This window comes from Copadichromis virginalis, linkage group LG12 (assembly GCF_057382275.1).
Source record: "Copadichromis virginalis isolate Kocher_CV1m ecotype Utaka linkage group LG12, C_Virginalis_male_GT1.1, whole genome shotgun sequence".
Classification (NCBI taxonomy): domain Eukaryota; kingdom Metazoa; phylum Chordata; class Actinopteri; order Cichliformes; family Cichlidae; genus Copadichromis; species Copadichromis virginalis.
Window position 1 is genome coordinate 32,831,287 of NC_140629.1, and position 17,859 is coordinate 32,849,145.

The following is a 17,859-nucleotide window of genomic DNA, read 5'->3' on the forward strand; positions in this document are numbered from 1 at the left end:
GTGTGTGTGTGTGTGTGTGTGTGTGTTAATCATGTCTGCATGCATGTGTGGTGATTGCACTCCGGCAGTGTCTCCTACTTGTGTCGTGTGATGGGCGGAGCAAGGAAAAGGAGGGCACGTGTGTCTCCGTGACAAACCCACCTGCTTGTGGCCCTTTATAAAGCCAGGCGGGGTGAAAGAGAGAGAAGGTCTAACCGTTACTGACAGGGCACTTTGTGGAATAAGGGGAGGCCCACATGCTGCCTGCTGACTGAAATGGCACCCCATGCGCAGCTTCAGAACGGAGCCAGCATGCAGACAGCGTCCCCAGCTACGCAACAGATCGATCTAAGTCGCATTCCTTTTACGTCCTGCGCATTCCACACGGGACCAACAGGCTGCTAAGGCGGCAGGTTGCCATGCTAACTGACGACACTCAGCCTCCCACCCCCCCCAACCACCACCACAACCCAGCCTCCCCCCGACTGACATGTGACATACGCACAGACAGAGAGGAACATGCTCCAGCATCCGTCAGACTGGACCAAACGCAGAGCGACTCAAACCAAACAGAGTGAAGCAAAGCACATTGGGAGTGTGAGAGTGGAAGAGGTCAACCTGCTGCTTCATCTATTCATCTATTCAGGTACACTTTACAGTTACGGTAATTCTCTGTTCGCCCTTCATCCACACATCGTTACTGCAGACTACTCAGTGTATTAAATATGGGTTATACCATGGCGGCAGATATATAATTGGTAACCAGCTGAAGAAAAGCAAAGGATTTATTGTTGTGGCTCTGTAATCCAGCATAACTATAGTTATAACAATGCTTACTTTTGCTCATGTTAGAGGGTATACTTTTTTTTAAACAGTTTTGCTCCTATTAATGCTACTAATTTGGAATCAACAGCTTAAAATCCCCCAAAGCAACAAATAAAGATGATCTAGACCCCTGCCTTATTCATGCTACGGAAGTGTGAATATTTAAATATTATATTTAATATACTGACACTGGTAATTATCCAACTCTGGAAACATGATTCTGGACTGGTCAGCGTTTAAGTTGGTCTCTTTTTGCTTGCGTTCCTATTATTCCCATTTATTAGGGTCAGTGTTTTTTCCCATTAATCAAAATCCTAGTTTTTAATGTAGCAATTTAGGATGTAGTCATTTAGTTATTGTGGCACTAAAATAACTACAGATTGGTCTTGTTCTAATTTAGAAACCTTCGATTTTTAGCTCAAACGTGTGAAACAAATTACAGGAAAAGAACCGAATCCTGTTCGATCCTCTTTTATGCCGTGCGTCATCATTTGTTCTGAGGGAGCACCTTTATCTTTATGGTTCAAAAGCTGGCCTCAAACAAGATGACCACAAAGCACTTTTATAAGTATGAAAATGTTGTCAATCCACAGACTGTGTATTAAAAATAAAATTAGAAACTAAAGGACGCTCCACATTCAAAAGAGATTTTCCAATCATGAGGCAGGCCTGTCTGAAAGCATACCCTGGTTTTATTGCCCTTTCAGGCTCTAATGGGGGCCATCATTTACATGTGCTGAGTTAAATAAGACTTGGAACCATCGATTACGACTGTAAACTCATTAGAAAAGCATTTTCTGAAGTCACCAGAGAGCACTTGGGTCATTTCCTACAGACTTCTACAATCAGATTTCTTTCTGGAGCCAGAGGAGTTGCCCCCTGCTAATACTGAGATGACACATCCTTGCTGGCTTTGCTTTTAAGAGCCACTAGCATAATGTCCACATTATAGCGAGTCTGTGTGTGAAACATATGTTATCATCCTTACAGTCACCAGAACTCAACCCAATCGAACACCGCTGTAAGACTTTCACTGTTACGGCAGTGAAGGAAAATATCTTTGGAATAATTTTGTTCCACCCTGCCAGCAGAGTGTTGCAGTCTTTCAGTATCACCCGCCTTTATATTCTGATTTTTATTTCCTCCCTCTCTATTTATTCTTTCCACACAGTGCTCTTGGCGTGCACATTTTGCATAACTACACTAAAGCGAGAAGTTAAACCACTGGAAGTCGCTAAAAAAGCAATATTTTTGGTGAATGTTAAGTTGCTCTTTAAATAAAATTGAGAGCACTCCAGTGTGCAGGAATACAGAACCACAAGATATATTACCAGAGCAAAAACACTGAGAGGTAAAAAGAGCTCAAACTGACTACAATCAGCTCAAACTTGACTTCTTTGGGGAAGTGGCCATGGCATAAAGTTAATACACTCTGAGGTGCACTGACATGTGAAAGTAACAGACATGGAGGAGGAAAAGAGCCCCGCTTCCTCCAACATGTTTACTTTCTACATCAGACCACCTCCGACACTCGTCGTCTTTTATACATTTATAGAATACAATCTATCCTTCCATCCACAGACATAATGCACTCCGCTCCACTCTTTAAGCCATACTCTGATGCCCTGCAGTACTCTAGCCATTTGGGACGTCACCTCACAGGAACACAATGCAGAAAGACCAGATAGAGATCGAAAAAGAGAGGGAGAGAGTAGAGTGAGAGACTTGCTGCTGACCTACTGCTGACTCTGGCAGGGGACACACTCACATAAAAAACACACGCACACTCACACTCATGCAGTAAAGTTGCAGTACTGTGATCAACCAGCTAACCTGACAGCCTGGTCCCCTCTGAATACGGGTGCTCTGAAATGGCCTGCAACTCTAAGCAACGGCAGTCACTGTTAACTTCAACGTCCTAATGTATTCATTTGTACTCAAGTTATACGTCAAATAAAACAGATTATATAACTAAAGAGATAAGATAACATCTACAGTTAAGCATTCTTTTTGGTGGGCAAATGCTATTCTTCATTGGATGCTGGCGAAAGGACAAATTCCTTTCTCCACAAGGTGGACGTAATCACTCACATGTTGCAAATGAGTTATAAACAGCACACAAATTACCTTGCAAATATCCTAGATTTACTCGATTCATGACATCGCTCGCAGTGAGATTAGAAACATCCTCTACAAGCCAAAAGGGGAAGGAAGACAGAAGAGGCAGAGAAAGGAGGTTAAAAAAAAAAAACAAGAACAAGAAACAAAAAAAATATCAGGCAGGCAGCAAAAGCATCTGCAGATTCAAAAAAAAGAAAACAACAATCAAAAAAACTCTTAAAAGTGTGAGAGCAATGCAAAGAGGCCATGCATCAGTGTGTGCACAGAATCACTTCCAAATTATTAATCTGTCACATCCTTCTGCAGAAATCCTCACTGACATTCATGGTTCTTTAGAAGATCTTGAACTTCAGGAGTTCTTCCTGAAACGTATTTAATTGACACATTACAACACATCTGGAGCATGATTCTGCTTTTTTGTTTTGAGCCGTGAAGCTGGGAGGAGGCAAAAACGAAAGAAAAAGTGAACTGAAAAGAATGCAGGCAATTTCACTCTGTAATTGCAGTCTTGAATGCAACTGAGACGAGGTTCGTGCTCCTGCATCCTCATGCGTGATGTGTTCACATCCACATGATGGTATGATCATGACTGCGAGGTGGTGTGCGTCTGAGTTATGACACACGGAAGAGGAGTTTGATGGGTGTGAAAGTGATGTGAGAAAATGAGGTTTTCTGAAGGTCAGTGACGATGCAGTGCGATGTCGATGATCTGTACTAACAAGCCTCACATTACTATGTGTTCATGGGAAATGAGATGAGGTAAAAGAAAACAAAAATGACTGGAATACAGATCGGAGGGTTAAATAACTTTCTCAAACACAGCTGCTTACACTGCAGAAATAATTTAACCAGCTGAGAGAAGCATCAATTAGTGAAGCAAAAGAATCTCATGAACTTGATCCTGAAACCTGAACTTATCAGACTCTAGAGTGTCCTTGCTTCTAAAATTTAAGCTCATGAATATACTTCACCACCAGGCTCAGAAAGTACTTTTGCAGCTGATGCTACGGCCCATTGATTCAGTACGTGCAATCTTATTAAGGCTAACAGGGCCAGTTTATTATATCTCGATTTAAACTGATAACACAGTGACAATGAAATTTGTGGTGGTGCATAGATATGTGACTTTGAGACTTTGAGATGGTCAATATCATTATTATTACGCATCAGAGCAAAGCCCAGTAAAACCAACAGGTGGTAACAGAGTAGGCAACTGAGGAAAGGCAACAAGTGTTCTCAAACAAATGCAAGAACTCATTCTGCAGCTGTATGTAGTAATGGTACCCGTGTTTAATCAAGGAACTCATGGGAGTTCCTCACATAAGGCAGTGATAACAAAGGCACTGTATGTGTAACTGCCTGTGGCATGAAATCAGTCACATGCTATTCTTGATCTGAGCAGATTACAGTGTTCAGGAACAATACAAAAATAAAATCTTTAGCCTGTCCCAGCTTCTAAAATTCTCTGTAGTATAATCTTTGGTTTTTGGATCATTAAAAAACAAGCAGCCTAAAGAGATCCATCTGGGGTGACATTTTCACCATTTTCACTACTAGAAAAAGCGTCGTAAGTAGCTCAAATAAGTCAAAAGATATAGACGCCAAAACAAACATCCATTACAGAGGACATAAATGAATAGGCTGGTTCTCAGGGGGCTATAAATATTTTGAATAATAAGAGCACAGGCCTGGCCTGATTAGTCTCTTGTGCCAAATAGCCAGGGTGCTTTTGTGGCAACATCATAAATCAGTTATCCACAGGGTTCAGGTCCCCCAGTTCTTAGCAACAAGGACTATGAGCAGCCACTTAATGACATCAAGAACCACCACACCTGAGCAGCTAGCAGAAACTGGGAGACGAGATGGACAGGGTTAGCTGGCTAGTAGCATCCTTTTAGAATAAGATGCTTACATACCGCACCCTTCAAAAAACCCTCTCTCAGAAATTGGGCTTTCAGTTTATATGACTTTAATCAGATCTTTATAGCTGGATTCACACTACTATGCTGTGTGGACTTGAATGTCTGTGACTTCTGAACTAAAGGTTTCCTTCTTTGACTTTTCTTAGGCTTCACTCACTGCGATTTAACTCAACCAGTTACAGGATTTCTGCATCCAAAGCTTCTGTGACCTCAAAGTCATGTTTACAGAACTGAGACTCCAATCTGCAACAAACATTATAATTAGCATTATTATTCATTTTCTGGGACATTATGACTAATATTTACAAATTAAATACAAAGAAATACAATCATTAATTAAAATAACTGATTAGAGCAGCTGAACTGTATCTAGTCCTATACAATAAGCTATACTGAGTAATATCTTTCAACCTAAAGCATCAATATATCCTCATATATCATAACATCAGCTGTTCCACTCACCGTATCCCACAGTGGGGAGGCCCAGGTGCTTCATGCGATTCTTGACCAGCTCGGACAGCTCCTGTCGCTCGGAGCGCCGATACAGATTCAGTCTCTGCTGTGAGATGCGCTCCGCTCTGGTCGACGGTTTGACGTTCTTCCTGCTCAGCCGCCGAGCCCACTGCATGCTCTTCTTCCTTAGCAGCGGGTGCTCCGATTGGTCACTCGTGGTGGAGTTTCTGTAGCCCGTCTTCTCCTTCCAGGATCCGCCACGATCACGGTGCTCCTCACCCTGCTCCACGTTGATGGACACCTGAGACTGGAATGGTAAGATGGAAATGTGAATGCTGGATTCTGTGAGGAAAGCGTGCACTATAAGAATAAGAAGCAAACAAACTTTTGATATTAAAAAAAAAAAATACCAGTAAGGTTTTTTGTTTTTTTTAACTTTGCCTGCTTTAAGCAAAAAGGAGTCAGCTGACGTAATAAACAGAATCAAGCCTGTTTGGACCTTACCTGTGCATTACTGTCCCTGCACTGGAATACAAGGACAGACAGACATCCAAACAAAAAGAGATGCAATGAAAGATGAGGGCATTCAGAGCAAACAAATGTTCGAAGCCTTAAACATCAGCATATGGAAGCTTACATATGCTGTATTTAATATTTTATTTATTTATAACTGTATTAATAGCAGTATGTGAGAGTCAGTCAAAAATATAAATCTAATTTCATTGCTTGACATGAATTTCTGTCAGCTGGAATGTATCTGTATTAAGAAATGAATGGTAAATGTGCAGCCTCAAACAAAGGAAAGGCAATTTAGGGAATAGGACATACAAGCTGAAGAATAAGCAAGAGTATCAAAGGAGAAGGACTCAAGCAAAAACTAAAGGAGGGAATGATTAATAGATGGTAGCTGAATTCAAACCACAGGCAAAAGCTGACACCAAATCCAAGACCAGGACTCAGATACTGAGTATCTGATCAAAGTGAACTTGCCTCTGAGGTTGAGAACATATGCGACTCGGTCCGGTAGATCCCGATGGGAATCTCAGCGCTGGAGGAGCAAAGTTTCTGGAAGAGTCTGCCGTAGGTCCTGATCCACAGGTCCTCCTCTGTGATCTTCATCTGAAGTGAGAGATTGACGATAAAGTTGCTGCACATCACAGATGAAATTACTAAAATGCACAAATCACTTGGTAAGATGCAAAAGTAAATTTCCACATACAGCACATAGGTACCCAGAACCAGGCGTGGTGTCCAGACCAAGGAGAAGCCTGATGATGGCAATCATGTAGTCCTTGACAAATGACTGTGGTTTAAAAAAATAAGTTTAAAAGCTTTCGCAAACACATTTTGCAATTGCTCTGAGGGGAAGTTTTCTTTATAACACCTGCAATAAATTATTTTATCCTGTGCATTATGCTCATTAATATTTAATGGCACAAATGTTCTTTTGTAGGATATTCATTTGAGGCTTAAACACGTAAAAAAAACCCCACATTTACTTTAGACAATAAACTGCACCTTACTAGGAAATACTGATGTAACAGCCGTTACCTTTTTAGACACAACTTTCAGACAGAGGAACTAGTGCAGCACAAATTCTAAGGATGAAATCGCTGACAGACAGGTCTATATTTAACTATTTCATAACGAACTAGTTCAAAGTCTGTTATCCCACCTGGTAAAGTAGTGTATCCAGCATGCTGATACTGAACACTCTGCCTGCAGCAAACGGCAGCCGGAACATGAAAGCCAGGTTGGAGCCCTTATCACGCTCTATCTGGAAGCAAAAAACAAAATACAAACAAAAAAAAGGAGCCAAAAAAAGATTTAAGAAAGAGTGGGGATACATACAAGCTTTATCTGTTAGTAATGATGATTTAACTGCATTAAACAAATGCATTCATTCACAAGAGGCCTGAAGTGTGACAAAAATTATTAATGGGTTTATTTGATTTCCTGGAAAGTAAGCTAACTCTTTAAATGTCATATAAACTCACCCGACCATGTTGTTTAGTACAGCTGTTAAACTAACTGTTAACACAAAAATCTATTCGGCTGATTGAAGCAGCAACACTCAGTGATTTTAGGCATGTAGACATGGTCAAGAGACCTGCTAAAATTCAAACTGAGCAGCAGAATGGGGAAGAAAGGTGACTTTAAATGTGGTGTGGGTATTGCTACCAGATAGTTTGGTCTGAATATTTCAGAAACTGCTGATCTACTGGGATTTTCCTGCACAACCATCTCTAGGGTTTATATAGAATAATCTGAAAAAGAGAAAAATGGCTCATTGATACCAAAATTCAGAGGAGGATGGCCACGCTGCTTCATAGGAAGGCAACAGTAACAGTAACTCAAATGACCAGTTGTTACAACCAAGGTATGCAGAAAAGCTTCTCTGAATGCACAACACAACAAAATGTGAAGATGATGGGCTACAGCAGCACCTTGTGCCCCTATCGACAGTTAAGAACAGATTTGTGGTGAAGCTAAACCAAAAAAAGCATATTGAAAAAAACACTGCCTGGTCTGATTAGTCTGGTTTTCTGTTGCAATGGTGATGGTGTGCTCAGAAAATGGGTGTAAAGAACATAAATGCATAGATCCACCTGCTTTGCATATCATATCAGACTGGTGTGGTGGTATAATGGTGTGAAGGATATTTTTTGGGACACTTTGGCACTTTAGTACCAGCTGAGCATCATTTAAAAGCCATAGCCTGCTGTATCGTTGCTGACCATGCCCATCCCTTTATGACCACAGCGTAACCATGTTCTGACAGTTGCTTCCAGAACATGGACACACCATGTCACAAAGCTCAAATTATCTCAAACAAGGCAAAGACTTCACTGTACTCAAATGACTTCCACAGCCACCAGATCTCAATCCAATACAGCACCTTTGGGATGTGGTAGAACAGGAAATTGTCATCATGGATGTGCAGCCAAATCTGTAGCAGCTGTGTGAATCTATGCCACGAAGAATTACAGCAGTTCTGAAAGCAAATTGGGTCCAACTTAAAACTAGCAAAGTGTACACAAAAATTGGCCAGATGAGTTTATACACTGCAAAAAGGTAAAAAAAAAAAAAAAAAAAAAAAGAAGACTTCATAGGCTGCAAGTTATAATGCACAACCAAAGTGCTTACACTTCTCTTTGGGATACTGAGATATTTTTCGATTGTCCAGAAAATAAAACGATCTAAGTCAAAGACACTGAACACGAAACACTCACCTTTTCCAGTTTGGAGAGTGCGAGTGAGTAGCAGTCCTTGGCTCTGAACTGCATGAACCTCATGTTGGATGGATGCGTGAGCTCAGTGATGATGCTGAGACTGGGGAACAACCTGAGTGTGGAGGAAATAAAGTGAGAGGGATGTCAGTGGAAAGACAAAATGCTTTGTGTTGAGAGAGACATGGTGTGGCAGTGATAAATGCTTTTAATTTTAGTTGCTAAATAAATGAGCAGTTTCACAGCTTTGGCAGCTGTAGTTTGTCTTTGAGATGAGCTCTGCCTTTCTGTAAACCCCCTCTAAAAGCTTATATTTGCTCTTTGGCTTTGCAGTAAGAACAGACGAAGACATTAATTAAGTGAATCTGGTGCACACTTGGGCCAAAACCAGAATCTTGACTCATACATAACAAGGGTGAGCTCGCACAAGGCGATCTATACTGTGGTCAAAAACATTAGACTCCCCAAAATTCACTGTGTTAAGTGCGATTGCCGTACTCTGGTTTTGTTAGACGTGGGCATGTTAACAAGAGCTAACGAGAACTCCAACATGTTCTCAACGACAGCTGTCTCTGTGAAAAATGCTTTAGTACAGTAATCAACAAGCATGACACCTCTTCCCCAACAGAGGCACAAAATACATAAAATCATGAACCTTTTTCTCTGCAAAGTGAGAAAGACAGAGGCCAAGCGCACAAAGAGGAGAGAAGCTGAGATGAACTTAATGAACTTGTTCCTGGATCAATAAGATGAGTGGGGGAGTGAGAACAATTGAGACTGGTGGGAGGACACCTTTGAGTTTTTAAAGCACGCTCTATGTTACCTGAACATTGTCTGGACATTGACGATGGTCTTGGCATCTGCCATGTAGTCTTCCTCAGCACTCATAGTGCTCTCCTTGTCCACAACGACCAAGTTGTCAGCATAGATGATACCACACTGCAGCAGGTTGTCCAAGCTGTCCCATTCAGAAAGCAGCAGTGATTAATAGGTTATGACATGTTAGAAAACGGTAAATATAAGAGTAATATAGTAAATACAACCCCAACTCCAAAAAAGTTGGAATCATGTAAAATTTAAAAACAGAATTCAATGACTTGCAAATCTGATAAACCCACATTGTATTCACTAAAGAATATATAAAACATATAAAACAAATGTGTGAACTGAGACATTTTCCTATTTCATGAAAAATATTAGTCAAGTTTGAATTTGAAGAAAGCAACACCTTTCAAAAAAGTGTGAATGAGAGAAACAGCTGGAAGAACATTTTGCAACTAATTAGGTTAACTGGCAACAGATCGGTAACATGATTTGATATATATTTTAAAAAAAGAGCATTGTGGAATAGTAAAGGGTAGAGGTTCACTAATCTGCAAAAAACAGTGCTTATAAATTTAGGAAATATTTCATAATAATGTTTCTCAATATGTTCCTGTGAATATCTCATCATCTACAGTACATAACATCATCAAAACAGCAAAAATTAATAATGGATGTTCGTGGTCTTCGGACCCTCAGGCGGCTGTCATGGAGATGCCTGCATGGCCTCAGGAACACTTCCAGAAATCTTTGTCTGTTAAAATAGTTCACCAGGTTAAACCTCTGTGATGCAAACATGGATGCTGCGTCCTCTGAACTAAAGAGCAGAGGGACCATTCTGCTTGTTATCAGAGCTCCATTCAAAAATATGCACGTCTCTATGTAGTGTGGTGCACATTAGTACACATGCAATTGTCAGCATGCATATCTTTAATGCCACTATCAATGCAGAATGTTACATACAGGTTTTACAGGCTACACAGAGTTACATAGAGTTTTACAGACTGAGCAGATGCAACATAGAGGTAAACACGGCCCTGTTCCAACATTTTTGAGATGTGTTGCTCCCATCAAATTCAAATTGAGCTGATTTTTTTATGGCACATTTCTCTCATTTTAAACATTTTAATGTTGCCTCTTTTAGACAGAAATTGGATTTATGATGTCCAAATCTGCATCGACCAAGAAGGTGAGGAGTTTACTAAGTGGATTTTTATGCATGAATAAATTATAATGAGCTGGACTGCAAAAACAAGTTTTAGATAGAGGTTAGTGGTTACTAAATATATTTATTTTTTGTCAGAATTGACGTGCACTACCAAGCACATTCAACATACCCAGGATATATTTCTGTTGTCTGGCTTACCCTACATCTAACATCAAGAACTAGACAAAGTAGTTGCATGAAAGGTTTTATCAACTCGATAGATTAAACTGGGGTTTAACCATCTAGTTATTCGTATGTTCACATGAGACGACCGGCACTGGCAGCATCTGACAGGCCTGACCGTCTGAGTCTACTGGTAATTTTGGAGGTTAAACACACAATGCTGGCTGAAAGCAACACAGCTGCAGCAGACAAATTAGTGGTGTGAGCATCTAACGGGAAAACACTATTGAGTAGTTTAGTAAGAAACGTGCTTCTACAAATATGCTTTTAGTGATGGTAAGTATATTAATAAAGTCTAGCCATAAACCCAGAAAGCAAAACCAACAAAAATGCTGACTGTAAGCAGCATTACATAGTCAGCACTTTAAGACATGGAGGAAGCTGAGATTCTTACTGTTATTTCATTAAATAATATGTAGATGTGCATAGTAAAGTTTGAGTTTTTATTCTTTTAGCTGCGGCAACATGGCGATTAATGAAAAGAAAGAAATCTAAAAACAGAAGTCGAATGTGGTTATAAACAATTTGATACAAGTTCAAGAAACAGGTCTCCTGTTTTTTATAAATTTAAGTTTTTAGAATAATTATTGTAAAACTGTTTGCAGTCAACATTTAAAAACTTAAGTTGCTTCTAAGAATATTTTCCAGAGAGCTGATTGGTCAGTTGGCGGGACTTTCGTGCCTGTTGCTCTCGTCTCGAGTACAACCTGCCCCGAAGCAGGTTAGATCTTCAGTATAAGTTACCATGGTGATGCACACCAGTAAGAGGTGAACTACCTTCATGAAACTGAAAACCAGAGTTACAAATCCAGCTTCGTAGTACACGCCTTTGGTTTACGGGACTGAATAAACGCAGCACATCTTCAACTGCATGTTTTCCATTTGTTTTTTTTCCATGACTCAACTAAAAGAATCATATTTGCAGAACTAAAAGTTAGGTTTCAATGTACAGTTGTCTCCATAAAGCTATTATTTTTGTTAATGTTTAGACTATAATGCTATGGTGACTCCCTCTTTACATTGTTCATTCATTTTTGTTTGCAAAGAAGCCATTTTTTCTTGACAGCTTAATTACACATTAGTGAAGTTTTTAAATCACTAGGTTCAAACTAACTACCACTTGCTTTCCCTGCTTCAGTCAAACACTGAGTGCTTGCTTTGTTCCAGCTCAAAAATCTGCAAGTAACAGCTGCAAGATGCACGTTTGAACGTCACTGACAAGCATCTTTGTCTTCTTCCTCAGGTAACACAGAAAAGATTAAAATGATTTAAAAATGTATTATATAGTTTGCAATCAAACTGCTACATTTGATTCAAATGTGCCTATAAAACACAAAATCAAATCAGCAGCAAATGTGTTCAAGAGCCATTAAAGATTACAGTGCATTTAAGTTGTTGTGTAACTGTGATGTCCAAGATGTCCTGGAGCTGTAGTTCTGGTGGCTGGATGAAAAATTATTTCATACATTAAGCTAGGTGATTAACCGAGTGCGTTTTCTTTTATAATATAAACACTTACTTATCAATTGTGCCGGCCATGAAGTAAACCATTGGAAAGCAGCAAATGGCCTCTAAGAAATGGTTGTCTGGCCTGCGGGAAACGGGAAACATGAATTGAGCATCCCACACTAATTATCTTTGTAAACCCCAGTGACAGATTACGAAACTGTACAAGTAATTTCCTGAAATCTGCCTGTTGATGAGGGCAGGAAAGATTTGTTTGAATTCATTATGGATTAAGAGAGAAATAAATTGTTCAATGCATTTGGAGGATTTATAAAAAACTGCCTGACATTTAAATTCCTGAGGGGGCCACTTTGTTTTCCTGGCCCTGTGTTTTTATCGTTCATCTGTTTCAGCAAACTGCAGAAATGAGGTCAAAGTTAATGAAGCCCGCAGTGGGTTAGAGCAGAAAAAATGGACCACTGCAACATGCATGCACAAAAATATACATGCCCTAACATACAAACACTGCAGACGTCTATGAATAATGCAGAGAAAAAAGAAACAGAGATAAAAAAATATATATATATAATTTCATCTTTTGTCATCCACTGATTGACTGAATTTCTTAAATTGCAAACATAATTTTTTTTGTAAATCCTGAAATTCACTCCAGTTCTCTGTTTGGTGAACTTAATCATATACAGTACACAGCTTTTTCTCAATGTTGGGGCTAGGTTAACAAGTATATCCTTCCAGGTATAATAAGCAAGCCCTTATAGAGATATTATATTGCTGTCATTTTCATGCCTGCACCATAATCTGCTGCCTGTAACATCTGAAACTGCTAAAATAATGATCCTATAGAGAAGTCCATGCACCGCAATAATGATAAACCAGTCTCATCAACACTGTGCAGTAACACTGACATCCATGTAACAAAGAGAGGGCCTCCTTCATTGGTTATATCATCATCAACTATTCTTAAAAAGCACACAAAAAAACAAGTTTTATAAGACTCTCAAATTCTTGTGATATTGAAAAGCTTTAGGCTTTCGCATCACTGTCAGGAAATCTAATAAACGCTGGTCTGGATGTGTTGGACGTTAGACTGAACAGTCTTACGGGTAGTCCAGTAGCAGCACTATGGGGTTGAGTTCTTTTCTGGGCCGATAATAAGCCCGCAGAGGGACGATGAAGTTGTAGAGACCATTTCCGGCCGTCTCTGCAGACACTATAATCAGCTTATTCTTGAAGCCGTATGCCTTGGCATCCTCGAAGCTGTTATGTGTGCAGCCCTGGATGGAGACAGACAATTCAACAGAAATTTAGTCAAGGTCTAGTATTCCTGTGCGCTTAGGAAACAAACCACAGGGCAGTTACTTACCACGACGATAAAACAGATGTTTAAAAAAAGCGTTGATTTTGTACTGTGAGTTTTCATTGAGTCTTACCTTGTCGAGGCGAAGGCAGCAGAACGGAGCTTTCTGTGGTAGGAGGTGGCACAGGGTTGGAGAGCTGCCGATGTAGGGTGAGTTGGGGGGATAGCCCTTCACAAAGCTTGTGGAAAAGAAACAGAAAAAAACACTTAAACACTCAAAGAACTCACCTTTAAAGCTTTAAAGAAATATCAGGCAAATATCAGCGGTGACATATTTTAGGATATTATGCGACTGTTAATTTTTAACTTTATTTAAGGAGATTCTGAAGAGGCTTCTACTGTTACAAAATTTCTGTAAGCATCACCAACTCCCTCTTCCTTCTTTCATCACTACTTTATGATATAAACTAAGTGAATTATCACCAGTTTAATGTTTCTTCTTTTCAGTTTGTTATTAGATTCTGCAGCTGCTTTACTATAATTACAGATGTTTATAAGCCTGAAGGACTAATTCCATTACAAAGTTTATTTATTTTTAATCAAGTCTTGATTGTGTGTCCGTTTGGTTCTGTGCTCCTTGATTTGTAATGGGTCAGCTGCAATTATCCTAATGAGTTTCACGATGCCCTCTAGTTTGCCAATAAAAGAAATTCCAGCTGATCATAGATGTAAACCTACTGATCACCACACGATGGCACTGTGGGACCTTGAATTTTCTTCTATGCGGCACTGACAACTCTTAAAAAAGAAAAACTACTGAAGCGTCAACGGGTGCAGTAATGGAGGCACACAGGTCAGAAGGACCATGTTAGGTCCACCTTTATGAAACTCACCATTGTCTGGGTCTAACAGCTGTTGGTTTTCATGGGCTGAGGGATCAGTACCTAATCTATCCTGAACTTATCTCACTTTTAAGAAACCGCATAGACGGAGAAAATAAAGCACATGGGCCTTGGCCTACATCTGACGTGCTAAAACCCTTTCAGGGTGACTCTGCCTGGCTAACTGATAAATGAGCGCTAAGAGCAGCAATCAATACAGGGACACCATACAAGAACCTCACTTGAGAAAAAGTGCTATCCTCACTGACATGATTGTACACATTCATCACTAGTACTTCACATCTAATAGCATCACGACACACTGATTACATGCCTATTTCAAACTCATCCATCTTTGATCCTACAACAGCTGAGAGACAAAGAAGAGAAGGGGAGGTGAGATCAATCAAGCACAGAGCAAAGGATACCACGGGCACATTTCAGTTTAAAAAAAAAAAAAACTTACTCTGAACCTACAGAGCCTTCCTCATCTGATTGGTTGGTCTCATCCTCTGACTGGTCACTGAGGAGGTCGCAGGGCAGGATGGAGGAGGAGTCAGCGATTTCCAGAACGGGGGCGATGCTCGGTCGGCGGCTTCCAGCTCCATTCTCTGTTGGGAGGGCAAGTTTGCCGGTTTCCTCAGGAGGATCGGGATGCTGCAGGTCAATGGCTACGGTGCCTGGAAATCATGTTGGGTTATATTATCACAACTGTAAAGCTATATAGAAATAGCTTTATGTATATATTGAGACTTTTCATTATCTTGGCCTGTAATATTCCTACTACTCTCTTGAGTCTCAGCAGTTTGACCTTGAGGAGAAAATGTATTGCTTTCTGAAGCACAAAGCTACCATCTACCATGAAAAGCATGCATATAGTAATGACTTAGCATATCTGTCAGTAAATATATCCCTATGATGTATGATATACATCATATCATAAATATGAAAAATAGATAGATCAGTTATATCAAGCACAATTGTTTCCAACTAGTTAGGATGCTGTGACGAAGAAAGGTGATTAAAACAGAATGCAAATATTGGCATTAGCGTTATTCAAAGCTCGTGTTTATTAAAAAATGTACAAAGAGAACAAATTGATCAATTAAAAAAGGCTAATATTTGCAGAGTGTTGTTACTTAAAGCACCCTAACTTATTTGGATACAGAGTTGTACAAGATATGTGGCAAAGATATATGCACAATATCAGATTTGATATATGTACTATACATATATCATTCTGTTGAAACATTTTTAGGCTAAGTGTGAGGTGTTATTGTGCAAATGATTCCAAATAAAATGTGTGAATAATAGAAAATTGATGCCTCATGCACAAACTTACCAAATGAAGTGGCCTGATCAACTTTCACAGGTTAAAAAAAAAGCACAACACAACAATGTCAGCCAACAAAGTAAAAAAAAAAAAATCATGCTTAACAGTCAGTGAAAGCATAAAGCATCAGCAAGGCAGCCCTAAGCATTCAGAAAGGCCCAGTGTGAGTGCAATTTAGAGTAAACCACCAACAAAGCATCCATTTTCTCTTCTTCTATGGAAACCGTTTCAGCCATCAGATAGTGAGCCTAGTAAGCACACAAACAGAACCCTCCCATCTTCCTATTTTCTCTGCTTTCTTTATCAGCTGCGCTTTTTGTAAACATCATTTATTCCTGCCTGTGGCTTTCAGTCTTACCCATGCTGGCGATGATGCTGTGCACAGGTAGCCTTGAGGGGGCGTCATAGAGCCCGGAGACAGGCAGGCCCTTGTGCTTCTCCTCTTGCTTGAAGATGAAAGCAGAGTTCTCTTCCTTGGTGATGTTGATGTAGTAGCAGGTATCGGTGGCAGCCATGATGTGGCGAGGTCCGGGGTTCAGGAGGATGCTTTTGTTGTCCTCTCTTTTAACTCCAATCAAACACACGCCATACCTGACGATTGAAATCAAAATGACACAAACATGGTTTTTGCTCTCAGAGATGTTACTCTAATGTGAAAGGATCTTACTCTACTGAGCTAGAAGAAAATGTACTAACTTCTTGTGGGCGTGGAAGGAAGCATAGGTGAAACTCTTTCCGTCGTACTCCCCAAAAAACTTGCTGTCACACAAGCGGATGTGGTAGACCTCGTTTCCAGAGCAGCGTCCATATGTCCTCTGCCACTGCTCCGGTGATAACTGCCCCTCCCTGAATTTGTATTAACAGAACAATTCATTCTGATGTTTCGTGTCCCATAGTCTTTTTGCTACATGCTACATTCTTACTACAGTGGGGCAAAAAAGTATTTAGTCAGCCACCGATTGTGCAAGTTCCCCCACTTAAAATGATGACAGAGGTCAGTAATTTGCACCAGAGGTACACTTCAACTGTGAGAGACAGAATGTGAAAAAAAAAATCCATGAATTCACATGGTAGGATTTGTAAAGAATTTATTCGTAAATCAGGGTGGAAAATAAGTATTTGGTCACCTCAAACAAGGAAAATCTCTGGCTCTCACAGACCTGTAACGTCTTCTGTAAGAAGCTTTTCTGTCCCCCACTCGTTACCTGTATGAATGGCACCTGTTTGAACTCATCATCTGTATAAAAGACACCTGTCCACAGCCTCAAACAGTCAGACTCCAAACTCCGCCATGGCCAAGACCAAAGAGCTTTCGAAGGACACCAGGAAAAGTATTGTAGACCTGCACCAGACTGGGAAGACTGAATCTACAATAGGCAAGCAGCTTGGTGTGAAAAAATCAACTGTGGGAGCAATCATCAGAAAATGGAAGACATACAAGACCACTGATAATCTCCCTCGATCTGGGGCTCCACGCAAGATCTCATCCCGTGGGGTCAAAATGATCATGAGAACGGTGAGCAAAGATCCCAGAACCACACGGGGGGACCTGGTGAATGACCTGCAGAGAGCTGGGACCAAAGTAACAAAGGTCACCATCAGTAACACACTACAACGGCAGGGAATCAAATCCCGCAGTGCCAGACGTGTTCCGCTGCTGAAGCCAGTGCATGTCCAGGCCCGTCTGAAGTTTGCCAGAGAGCACATGGATGATACAGCAGAGGATTGGGAGAATGTCATGTGGTCAGATGAAACCAAAGTAGAACTTTTTGGTATAAACTCAACTCGTCGTGTTTGGAGGAAGAAGAATACTGAGTTGCATCCCAAGAACACCATACCTACTGTGAAGCATGGGGGTGGAAACATCATGCTATGGGGCTGTTTTTCTGCCAAGGGGACAGGACGACTGATCCGTGTTAAGGACAGAATGAATGGGGCCATGTATCGTGAGATTTTGAGCCAAAACCTCCTTCCATCAGTGAGAACTTTGAAGATGAAACGAGGCTGGGTCTTCCAACATGACAATGATCCAAAACACACCGCCCAGGCAACAAAGGAGTGGCTCCGTAAGAAGCATTTGAAAGTCCTGGAGTGGCCTAGCCAGTCTCCAGACCTCAACCCCATAGAAAATCTGTGGCG

The 17,859-nt window shown here is 40.5% G+C and overlaps 1 protein-coding gene across 3 annotated transcripts in view; it reads right to left on the reverse strand.

Annotated features, from left to right (window-relative positions):
* The window catches only part of kcnt1b (potassium sodium-activated channel subfamily T member 1b), a 78,408-nt gene that overhangs the window by 12,531 nt on the left and 48,018 nt on the right, over positions 1-17,859 (reverse strand). Inside the window, exons 19-34 of one of the 3 annotated variants that reach the window (XM_085476156.1) lie at positions 16,417-16,566; positions 16,079-16,311; positions 15,730-15,750; positions 14,854-15,067; positions 13,640-13,745; positions 13,311-13,483; positions 12,262-12,333; positions 9,354-9,488; positions 8,534-8,645; positions 6,976-7,077; positions 6,520-6,603; positions 6,291-6,419; positions 5,310-5,607; positions 2,932-2,994; positions 2,638-2,688; positions 142-153 (exon numbers count right to left, since the gene is read on the reverse strand). In XM_085476156.1, the coding sequence (XP_085332282.1) occupies positions 142-153; positions 2,638-2,688; positions 2,932-2,994; positions 5,310-5,607; positions 6,291-6,419; positions 6,520-6,603; positions 6,976-7,077; positions 8,534-8,645; positions 9,354-9,488; positions 12,262-12,333; positions 13,311-13,483; positions 13,640-13,745; positions 14,854-15,067; positions 15,730-15,750; positions 16,079-16,311; positions 16,417-16,566 (1,955 nt within the window). Of the gene's footprint in view, positions 1-141; positions 154-2,637; positions 2,689-2,931; positions 2,995-5,309; positions 5,608-6,275; positions 6,420-6,519; positions 6,604-6,975; positions 7,078-8,533; positions 8,646-9,353; positions 9,489-12,261; positions 12,334-13,310; positions 13,484-13,639; positions 13,746-14,853; positions 15,068-15,729; positions 15,751-16,078; positions 16,312-16,416; positions 16,567-17,859 lie in introns of those variants that run through there. The other 2 variants (XM_085476157.1, XM_085476155.1) reach the window with 2 other exon arrangements.